Below are 11,697 nucleotides of genomic sequence, written 5' to 3' on the forward strand. Positions count from 1 at the left end.
ACCGTGCTAACGGCAGAACAACCCCCTGAGGAGGCTGGGACCCTCTCCCTCTGAGGAAACAGCCTCAGACATCTGAATGGATGGCAACTTGGACAAGGGAGAAGGTCACAGTCCAAATTCAGGGCTGTCTGAATCTTTAGGTGCCTCTTGGTTCTCCGCCAGAGCACCAAGCTCCCCTCACCCTAGGATCTTGGGAGTCCAGTGGTTACCTCACCCCTGGTGGCAGACTCTGCCTTCCAGGTTATGACATAATTGTGCAACTCCCCAGATATTTTCGAAAGAAACTGTTGGTTTCCTCTCCCGGGCACTGCTGGAGACCGTGGCCCCCACCCACCCGGGGTCTTCAGCAGCCTCAGGACTTTGGAGGCTAAATACAGTCAGGGCTTGGGGTGACAAGGAAACGAAAACGGCAGGACTGTAAAGTTTTATTTTGGTTTTGGAGGCCAGATGGGGCACTGCTCCACGGGTCAGGGCTGTACAACCTCCGAGGTGGGAGGCGCAGGGCCCAGGCAGCGGGGGTCGAGGCTCAGTGGCTGGTGGCTCCGGGGACCCAATCCCGGTAGAGTGTGGCACGAGGAGAGAGGGGGAGTCAGCCAGAGGCCTGCAATGGCTCAGATTGGGAGGCGGGCGAGGAAAGAGAGAGAACACACAATCCAAGAACCGAGAGTCCGAAAGCTGGGCCAGTGTCCTTCCCTTTACCGCCGAGGCTGGGGTCAGAGAAGCGAAGCCAAATTGTCACCCCGCAGGAGGCAGGGCCTGGAGAGACGCCAGGCGTCCCAGCTCGGTGCCGGCTCCGCGCTCAAACCCGCCGTCTCCACCCTCACGGAGGGTGCGTGCGGGCCCCCTCGCTGGGTGCGGAGTCGGGCGGGCGGTCAGCAGCTCACCGAGCCGGCGGGCGGCGCTGCCCCCAAGTCCGAGAAGCAGTCGAACTCGCTCTGGCCCAGGAAGAGCTCGGGCAGCTCGCGCACGCGGTGCAGCCCGAGCTCGAGCTCCAGCGACGTCAGCGCCTCCTCGTCGATGAGCTCGGCGTCCATGCCGCCCAGGGCGAGCGCAGGCGGCGGGGCCGCGGCGGCGGGCGCGGGCTGCAGGCCCGGGGGCCCTCCTGGGGGTACGGGGGGCGCGGTCGCGCGGCCGGGGTACAGCGTCGCCGCAGGCTGCAGGTGCGCGCTGCCCGCGGCCGGCGGCGGCACCGCCGGAAAGGGCTGGAAGGAGGACGGCGGCCCGAAGGCCCCGAACGCCAGGGCCCCGGGTGGGGGCGGCGGCGGCCCCAGCAGAGCCCCCCGCGGCCGCAGCCCGCTGTCCAGGCCCGGGCCGGCGTAGGGCTGCAGAGTCCGGAGCGCGTGAGGGCCGAGGGCGGGCGCGGCGGGCGGCCTCTGCACCAGGCGGTAGCCCTCGGCGAGCATCAGGTGGTCGGCCATGGCGGCGGGCCCGCAGCCTGCGCGGGGACGGGCGGGCGGTCAGGCGGGCTCCCCGGGCCGGCTGCTCTTCTACGGCGGGAAACCCGGGCACCGTGCCGTCGCTGCGGCGCAGCCGGGCAAAGGGAAACCAAACCCGGATCGTGTCCCTGCCCGGTCCGGACGTACCGAGCTCCGAACACACGCCCCGCGCACCCACCAGGTAAAGCTCGGAGACCTCCACGCCGCGCCCCCGGGCTTGGCGAACACTTATATCCAGAGGCGGGGCCTCCCCGCCCCCTGGCGCTCATTGGCTGGATGAGACGCTTCTGGATGCGCCGCGCGCTCCTCGTTCCAGGTCTAGGCCACGCCCCCGCATCAGCCACGCCCCCAGTCCCCAGACCCCGCCCCAGGCCATGAGTGCGGCTATGGGGCGGGGCGTTTGGCACTTTCCGAGGGGCTCGTCTGGCCTTCAGGGCTCAGACTGGAGGCTAGGTTTGAACTCACCAGAAGGTGGGGTGGGAGGGCTGGAGGTTAGGCCCCCCCAGAATTGCAGAGTCTCAGGCCCACCTAATCTCTTAATTTTCCATATGGAGAGTCCCCAGGCTCAGTGGCCAAAGAGTTTTCCTGGGAATACACAGCAAAGCCTTGACAGAAGCGAGACTCGAACCCAGGCCTTGAGATTGCACAGCTACACTGGGCACAGGCACCGTAGGGTTGCAGGGTCCCCATGAGAGGTCAGCTGTTCATCCCCATAACCCCCAGGGGAGCCAGTTGCTGTTCCTCTGGCTCCCACCGTGCCTTGTCTGTTGAAGCACGTACTGAGTTGTTATTAAAGTAATTTATGGGCATGTCTCCTGAAGGACTTGTTCATCTTCTTATCCTCAGCACTTGGCCCAGAGCCTGGCCCAGAGCAGGCTTTTAGCAAGAGTTGGGTGAATGAACAAAAGAATGAATGAATTGTAACTCATTCTGCTCCCCTGGCTTTTGCTTCTCCATCTGTGGAAAGGAACAACAGCAGCCCTTGGCCCCCTGGTGAGGGTTAAATGAGGGGATGTGTCCAGAGTGTCCAGCACAGTGCCTGGCACATCGCAGATGCCCAAAAGTGTCCTCAGATGAATGAAAGGCTGGATTTAGTTCTGTCCCTAAGGACCTTCCAAGTGGGGACTATCACACCTTCCCCTTTTAACAATAATAATAACTTTTATTTATTTATTTTTTTGGTGTTTTGCATCCTACAAGCATCTCCTTGGGGGCAGGGCATGGATTACCAGCCCCATTTTGCAGATACTGAGAGGCACACAAAGAAAAAGTGACTGTCCTGGTGTCACAGGCAGCCAGAGTTAGCATGTGAAGGCCATGTGTTTTCCAAGTCTGAGCAACTGGAGTCTGTGCCAGTGGCCAGGACCCAGCCTTCTTGAACCTTGCCCTCCACCCATATGACACTCCCTCCCTTCTGTGACTCCCCTTTCCCAGTACAGTCCTTGGTACTTCCTGGAACTTGGGTTTATCTAGTTGGTGTAGAGGGGAGAGCCCTACAGTGAGAGTGCAGAGGCCCAAGTTCTAAGTGTGCCTCTGCCACCCACAGGTGTGTGACCTCCACCACCAGCAGATTGTGACTATTGGGTGTTGGGTGTGGTGGGGGGTGGGGCTCAGCTTTCTGCTCAGTGAAAGGGTGATGGTGACCCTGCCCAGGCACCCTGAGAGCTTGTAGGAAGTCACAAATGACCGTGGGTGTGGTCACATTTCTACAAAGTGTAAAAGCTACACACTGAAGTTGAGTCCCCTGAATCTCTCTCTCCAATTAAGGTTTCACATAGAAATCCCTAAACCTGCAGTACCTCAGACTCATCTGGAGACGGGGGAGAGGAACAGGTGGGTGGGGGCTTTGAAAAAGACAGAATCTCCAGCCCCACACTAACCTCCTGACACAGATTCTCCCAGGGTATTTTTGAATCATAAGAATCTGTATTTTTAAAAAAATCATTCTGACATATTTGGTCCAAGGACATCAACATTTGAGAGCTCTTGCACCACCAGACAATTTTCCTTTTAAAAAATGTGTGTGTGGCTAATGTTTAAAAAGTTCTTTAATTTAGACAACAAATATTTATTGAGCACCTACTCTATGCTAGTTTATCTACTAGTGGTTTTTATGCTTTCAAGGTCATGTACGTCTCTGAGAAGCTAATGGAAGCTACAGAATCATGGTCACAAACTATTACCTGTAAACTCAGTGGGTTAACAGATCTGGAGATGGGGGTGTCCATGGACTCCTCGGGGGTTCATGGTGTCTGGGTTAAGAACACCTGTTAGATACATGTAAAGAACAAACTAAGTAAAATTATGATCCCCATATTAGAAAGTGATAGGTACAATGGAGAAAAGGAAAAAGAGAGTGGCAAGGAGATTGGGGTGCAGGGAAGGGGGAAAGGTTGTGGCCTTGCACAGAACGGTCAGGGTAAGCCCTGGGACTGTGGGGTTTGAGCAGAGATGTGAAAGAAGAGAGGATTGTCTGGGCAGAAGTAGTCCGAGCAGAGGACCAAGCTCCCGAACACTAGAGCAGCCCTTCTAAAACCGCAGTAAGTACCAAGATGTTAGCACTACCAGGGACTTGTCAGAAATGCACATTCTGGAGCCCCATTCCAGACCTGAATGGGGCTTAGCCATGCGTGGTTTAATAAGCCCTGCAGGTGATTCTGGTTATGGACCTCTGAGAGAGGGTAAAGCCTCGGGGCAGGTGTGAACAACAGCCCAGAGGGAGTGTGGGCAGCGGAGTGACATGATCTAACTTGTGCTCCTCTGGTCGGAACTCATTTGTTCCCAGTGTTTCCACGAAGTGCTTCCTCGCTGCTCCTTGGACTTCCCAAGCACATCACTCCTCTGGGCTCTTCCCTGAGACAGCCCCACTCCTTGACTTTGTTCGGACCTCCATCCAAAGGTCACCCCTTAGCGAGACCTTCCCTGACCACTGTCTGTCCCTCTCTAGCCCCTCGCCCTGTTTTGCTTTTCTTCTTAGCACCTACCACCCCTTGGCATTATATGCACACATAATGATGTTTTGGTTAATGATGGTGGTCCTATGAGATTATAATGGAGCTGAAAAAATTCCTATCACCCAGTGACCTTGTAACCATTGTCAAGTCACAGTGCAATGAATTACTCGTGTGTTTGTGGTGATGCTGGTGTAAACAAACCTACTGTGCTGCCAGTCATATAAAAGTATAGCATGTATAATTATGTATAGTACACTTGATAGTGGTGATAAATATGTTGCTGGTTTATGAATTTACTATATACTTTTTTGTTAGAGTGTATTCCTTCTACTTAAAAAAAAAGTTAACAGTAAAGCAGCCTCAGGCAGGTCCTTCAGGAGGTATTCCAGAAGAAGGCATTTGGTAGCATAGGAAATGACTGCTCCATGTGAGTCGTTGCCCTTGAAGACCTTCCAGTGGGACAAGGTGTGGAGGTGGAAGACAGTGATATTATGATCCTGACTCTGGGTGGGCCTAGGCTGATGTGTGTGTTTGTGTCTTAATTTTTAACAAAGAAGTTTAAACAAAGTGTTATAAAAAAAACCCAAAAAAACCTTATAGAGTAAGGACATAGAGTAATTATCCTTTTTGACAGAGGAAGAAACTGAGGCCCAGAAAATGATTGGAACTTGCTGAGGAGTGTGTGTGTGTGTGTGTGTGTGTGTGTTACAGTCATGGTTGGAGGAGACATTTGTAGCCCTCAAAGCAGAGCCCTTCCCGCTGACCCAAGCTGCTTTACCCTGAGCCATGCCTTTACACACGTGAGTTGACAGGTACTGGTGGGCCCCGGGGGCCATGTTGTGCCACCAAGTAGGGATGCAATCCTTCCCTCTCCTTCCCTATGTCCAGCCTTCCTTTTGAGGACACATCGGAGGAGCCACCCAAAGTGGCTTCTATCTCCCCCAAAGGCTCCAGGTCCTGGCTGGCAGATGCCTGACATGGCACCTCTTGGATTTTGCCCCTTGCTGGCAGCCCCATTTCCAGCACCCAGCGAGGGGCGAGGCTCAGACAGGCCTCAGCAAACACTGTCCATGGACTGGCACACTGGAGGGCGTGGGAGAGGTGCCTGGGGAGGACCTTATTCTAGAATCTCTGAGTTGGCTCCTTGGCCTGTGGCTGAGCCCCCTCCCTGCTCCCATCCCCAGGCAGCCTGGCAGATTTGGCACCCAAACCTGGACACTTCTCTGATGCTGAGATCAAGGTGACTGCCAGACCCCTCTGTTGCTTTTTCTCTAGGTTGCAGAGGAGGTGGACATTTCTACCACATCCCCTAAGGGTCATGTCCTCCCAGATACCCCAGCTGATGATCTACACCATTGCGCCTGATGCTCAGGCGACAAGAGTGAGGCGACAGCACCTAATGGTAATAAGAATAACATTACCTAGCGTTTACTGACTATTTAGAGTATCCCGGACATGGGCTGCATGCTTTACAAGTATTATCTTATTTAACCCTCATAAAAAACCTGTAAAGAGTTACCGCTGTCATTCCCATTACACACAGAAGGAAACTGGGACTCAGAATGGGAAGTGACGTGTCCAAGGTCACACAGCTAGTGGTAGAGGAAAGGTGTGCAACAGCTCTGCTAGCTGCCTCCCAGGGGGCACTCTCCTTCCCTCCCTTATCTGCATGCCAGGCTCACTCCTGTTCAACAGCTCCGGCTCTTTCCTCTGCCTGCTCACCCCAAGCCTGCTTGGCCAATTCCCTCACCTCCTTCAAGGCTTTGCTCAAATATTACCTTTCTCTTATCCTGATCACCCTATTTAATTGTAGTGGTTTCCAAATATGTCCACAAATTCTTTGGTACTCCTCCCTCAAATTGCCCTCTTTGAATGTGGGATAGACATAGTGACTCACTTCTAACAAAGAGAATGTAGCAGAAGTGATGGTGTCACTTCCACAACTAGTTCATAGAAGATATTGTGGGTTCCTCCTCGCTCTCTCTCTGGAATCACTTGCTCTGTGGGAGGTTAGCTGACATTTTGTGAGGACACTCAAGCAGCTCCATGGAGAGGGACAAACAGCAAGGGACCAAGGCTTCTTGCCAACACCTGGGAGGAACTAGAGCCTTTTGCCAACAACTGTATATGTATCTTGGAAGTGGCTCCTCCAGCCCCAGTCAAGCTTTCAGATGATGGTAGCCCAGCTTACTTCTTGTTTGCAGCCTCATGAGGGATCCTGAGCCAGAATGATCTAGCTAAGTTACTCCTGGATTCCTGACCCACAGAAACTGAGATAATAAATGTTTGTTGTTTCAAGATGCTAAGTGTTAGGGTAATTTGTTACATAGCAATAGATAACTAATACAGTTGTTCCTCAGCATCCATGGAGGATTGGTTTCAGGACTCCCCGTAGATACCAAAATCCTCTGATGCTCAAGTTCACAATATTAAATGATGTAGTATTTGCATATAACCTATGCATATCCTCTGGTATCTTTAAATCATCTCTAGATTATTTACAATATCTAATACAATATAGGCAGGTGTGGTGTCTCAGGCTTGTAACCCTAGCATTCTGGAAGGCCGAGCCAGGAGTATTCTTGAGGTCAGAGTGTAAGACCAGCCTGACCAAGAGTGAGACCCCATCTCTAAAAAAAAGCAGAAAAATTAGCCGGGCATGGTAGTGCATGCCTGTAGTCCCAGCTACTTGGAAGGCTGAGGCAGGAGGATCGCTTGAGCCCAGGAGTTTGAGGTTGCAATGAGCTAAGATGATGACACTGCACTCTGGTTGGGACAACAGAGCAAGACTCTGTCTCAAAACAAACAAAGAAACATGTATTAAGCCAGTCTGTTGCATTAAAAAAATAACAAAAAAAAAAAAAAAAAAAGAAAAACAAACAAAGAAACAAACAATATCTAATACAATTTAAATGCTATGTAAATAGTTGTTATACTGTATTGTTTATGGAACATAATAAGAATAAAAAGATCTGTGTATGTTAAATACAGATGCAATTAAAAAAATATTTTTTTCCATGGTTGATTGAATCCACAGATATGGAACCCACAGATACAGAAGGCAGACTGTGTATTAAAGAGCAGCCTGTCCCTGTTCTATCTCCCAAATGGACTTATCTTGCTCTACTTTTAATTTTTTCTCAGCATTTATCTTCTTCTAACACAGTAATTGACTCACATATTATGTTTAACTGTTTATCTCTCCTCCATTAGACTGTCAGCTCTACAAGGGGAGGGAAAGCTTTGCCTGTTTTATTTAGGCACCCAGGACAGTGCCTGACACATCCTGTTTTTCATTAAACATGAGTTGTCAATTTAAGATTTTTGTTTTGGAAAAGTTAATAGGTGAGAAAGAATTTGTGTCTTAAAATCAATAAAATACGGTTTTAGGTGCTCCCAGTATTAGAATGTAGAATGACAGATGCTGATTTTACTTAGGGCAGCAATGTGCCCAGCCAAAAATTAAACACATTCCTGGCCAACTAGATGTGAGCAGAAGAGGCTGGGTGGGGCTTCCTGGAAAGCTCTTTAAAAACAAATGGAATTATACAGAATAAGTAAACCCACAGAGGCAGAATGCAGATTTGGTTGTTGCCAGGGGCTGGGAGGAGGGGAGGGTGGAGAGCCACTGCTTAATGGGTACAAGGGTTCCTTTTGGGGTGATAAAAATGTTTTGGAACTAGATAGAGTTGATAGTTGCACAACATGGTGAATGTATTAAATGCCATTGAATTGTTCACTTTAAAATGGTTAATTTCATGTTACGTCAATTTCACTTCAGCGGAAAGAAAAACAAACAGAAGGATTCAGCCAGCACTCAATTTTTGTGCTTTGCATTTCCTTTCCTTCCAGGGAGGAGGATGTGATGCCTGGGGGCAGCCGTGGTTTTGAGCATTAGGACAAAACAACAACAACAACAACAATAATAACAACAACAGCTTACATTTAGAGAGCGCTTATTATGTGCCAGGTACTATTTTAAGCTGTTTACATATATCAACTCGTTTAATATTTACAACAACCCTGTGAGGAAGGTACTGTTATTTCCATGTTATAAATGAGAAAACTGGTACAGAGAAGAAAAATGATGGCCCATGCAGAGGATGACAGAGTGGAATCTAGCTGATGCCCAGCCCCTTCATGTACCATGGGACCTCTGTGGCCATCCTGGATTCCGACCTCCGTCTTCTTAACTATTTGAGGAAAACACTCCCTATTTAGTTGAGCACCTATAGCCAGGTTTCTATTGCCCGCAGCCTGAGATTCAAAGCTAGGTGTGAGAGATGTCAGTGCACGTGTACCTAGTAGCCCCTCTGCTCTCATAGTCTGCAAATCAGTTAGCAAGTGCCTTTTGGTCTCCTAGATGCCAAGGACAGTGGCTTTCTTTTTATTTTTTATCTTTAATATAATTTATTACAGAGGTACAAGTGAGAGGAATATAGGAAATTTTTGGGTTTTTTGCTTTCTAGTACATTATTTTTTTTTTATTTTGGCATATGATGGGGGTACAGATTTTAAGGTTTCAATAAATGCCCTTTCCTCCCTCCCCCTACAAGTCTGAGTCTCCAGCATGACCATCCCCCAGACGGTGCACATCTCACTCATTATGTATGAATATACCCATCCCCCACCCCCCTGCCCAATACTCTATTACTGTAGTACCTATGTGTCCACTTAGGTGCTGCTCATTTAATACCAGTTTGCTGGTGAGTATATGTGGTTCTTGTTTTTCCATTCTTGGGATACTTCACTTAGTAGTATGGGTTCCAGCTCTAACCAGGAAAATATAAGATGTGCTATATCACCGTGACAGTGGCTTTCTTGAAGGTAGAGGTGGCGTCTCCCTTTACTCTGAAGTGTGATGGACCAGCACACGAGGGAGACGTTCCCAGGTGTAAAGCAGACATTAAGTGGGGAAAGACACTGTGAAGGAGCCAGACGTCACGGGTGGTCAGGATCCGCACAGATGAAGGAGGCATGGAAATGGGCTTTCTCAACAAAAAGCACAGCTTTGGGGTGAAAGAACCGAGGTGTGAATGTACAGGGTGAAGTTCAGGAAGTACTAGTTGGTGGGTAGGGCTAGAAAAATGGGCATTTGTTATCTGGAGAGGGAGAGTTCAGTCCTCAAAAGTCAGGACTCATAACATTGAAAATAATCTGTGCAGAGCTTTCTCCATCTTCTCACTGCAACCCAAGAAGAAGGCAGGAGGTGTTCCTCCCATTTTGCAGAAAGGAATTGAGGTTCAGAGAGGTGGCTCAATGTTGCCTAACTAGCAAGTGGCAAGGGTGGAGCTTGAACCTGGGTCTTTTAACTTCACATCCTACACTTGCCTGCTCAAGCTAGTGACTGTCAGCATGGCTCTGTGGGTAGGAGGGACCACAGAAGTGTTCAGAGCAGGAAAGAGATGTTCCTCCCATCGGAACTTTCTCTCTTGCCAGTGGAAAGGATAGGATGGATTTGAGGTGAGCTGCTGGTTTATGGCAACAGACTCAATCATTCATTTAAAAAGCACTTGCTGAGCTACTACTGTGCACCAGGCATTGCTTGACATTGTGGAGCTCACAATTTAGTGACAAGGGAATCAAGAACCAAGTGAAAAATAAAACAATTGCAATGTCAAGGGCTAGGAAGGAAATAAGCAGGGTGGTGTGAACTTACTTGAGAAAGAGGGTCAGGGTGACAGCAGGTTGAACACTGATGGAGAGGATCCACTGTGCCAAGGACAGAGGGAAGGTGTTCTGGGCAAAGAAGCAGTGTGCAAAGCTTCGGGTGGGGAAAGCTGGTTGGTCTGAAGAACTGGACAAAGGCCCTGAGTCTGGAGGGTGGTGAGCCGAGGGGTTGGAGCATGTTTCAAGTGGGATGGGAAGCCACTTGAGGCAGGAGTTCCCCTTTGGTACCCCTTCAGGACCAGAGCCCCATGACCCTTTGGAAGAGGGACATTAGGAAGGGGAGGAGGGGGCTCCACTATCTGCTGTGGAGTCACATTTGATGGAAGGGGGCATTAAGTTCTAAAATCAGCATGTAAGGCAAACGTCACATGTAGTCCTTAAGAATTCAGTAACGGCCGGGTGCGGTGGCTCGCGCCTGTAATCCTAGCACTCTGGGAGGCTAAGGCGGGTGGATCGTTTGAGTTCAGGAGTTCGAGACCAGCCTGAGCAAGAGTGAGACCCCGTCTCTACTAAAAATAGAAAGAAATTAATTGGACAACTAAAAATATATAGAAAAAATTCACCGGGCATGGTGGCGCATGCCTGTAGTCCCAGCTACGCGTGAGGCTGAGGCAGCAGGATCACTTGAGCTCAGGAGTTTGAGGTTGCTGTGAGCTAGGCTGATGCCACGGCACTCTAGCCCAGGCAACAGAGCGAGACTCTGTCTCAAAAAAAAAAATTCAGTAAGGGACTTAATCCAGCTACATTTTCGTGTGTTCAATCTTAATAGTAATAGATATGTTTGTAGGTACTTTATATAGTAATATACAGTATATGAAAAAGCATATACTATATAAAAAGCACATATACAAAAAATAATTTAACATTGTTTTTAAACACATAAAATAGAGATGGAATGACTTGGCTCATGCCCATAGAGTAGTGTGTGTGGGTTGAACATGTGAGTAGGTGACTTTCTATAATAGACACTGGTGGCGCCCGGTCCCGGTCCCTTTTCCCAGCTGCCAAGTTGTTGGCTGCCAGTGATCACAGCTGCCCCTTCTCTTGAGAACTTCACTCAGCCAAACAGAAGGCTCCCCTCTTTGCCACCCCAGCCCCTGCCAGTCCTGGATGAGTGAGGGGCACAAAGACCAGTCCCTTTGCCTCAGGGGGCAGTGTGAGACAGTCGGGGTGAGACAGACTCTCTGGGGCATTGGTGCTCTAGAGCTCCTGGGTCAGGCTGGGACCTGTTTGTCTTCCCCCTTTCTCTTCCCTCCTCCTCTCCTCCTGAGAGCTCTGCTTCCAAGAACAGGCCTAAGACTCTCCTTTGAAGTGTGTACTCTTATGAGCCAGGCAGTTGATGTTCATTGTCTCAATTAACACCCATCCTCTGAGAAGTGTCCCCTTCATCACTTTACCCGTGGGAGTCCCTAGTTATGCTGTGTGACCCACCCTTCCTGGCCATAGCCCCCTGTGCTATAGCTGATCAGACCAGGGGCACCCCAGGCTGGGCCAGATTCTTCCTCCCAGGAGTTTAGAATTGAAACTGAGAGACAGCGGCCAGCCTGAATGAGGCTGGGACAGTTACACACAGACCGGGCCGTGCAGGGCAGCCAGCCTTCCCCACAGGGGCCAGGTCAATGGAAGAAGCCTGTCTG

General features: G+C 50.0%; 1 protein-coding gene across 1 annotated transcript; it reads right to left on the minus strand.

Moving 5' to 3' along the window:
- Positions 1-409: 409 nt before the first annotated feature.
- On the minus strand, positions 410-1,651 carry CITED4 (Cbp/p300 interacting transactivator with Glu/Asp rich carboxy-terminal domain 4). Its single transcript, XM_012735744.2, has one exon. The coding sequence runs from the start codon at positions 1,416-1,418 to the stop codon at positions 873-875; it is 546 nt and encodes a 181-aa protein (XP_012591198.1). The 5' UTR covers positions 1,419-1,651; the 3' UTR covers positions 410-872.
- Positions 1,652-11,697: the final 10,046 nt, after the last annotated feature.

The sequence above is a fragment of the Microcebus murinus genome, chromosome 2 (assembly GCF_040939455.1).
Source record: "Microcebus murinus isolate Inina chromosome 2, M.murinus_Inina_mat1.0, whole genome shotgun sequence".
Taxonomy (NCBI): Eukaryota; Metazoa; Chordata; class Mammalia; order Primates; family Cheirogaleidae; genus Microcebus; species Microcebus murinus.

What these genes read in the sequence shown, in the direction of transcription:
- CITED4 (XM_012735744.2), bottom strand. Translation starts at nt 1,418, where the DNA reads ATGGCCGACCACCTGATGCTCGCCGAGGGCTACCGCCTGGTGCAGAGG.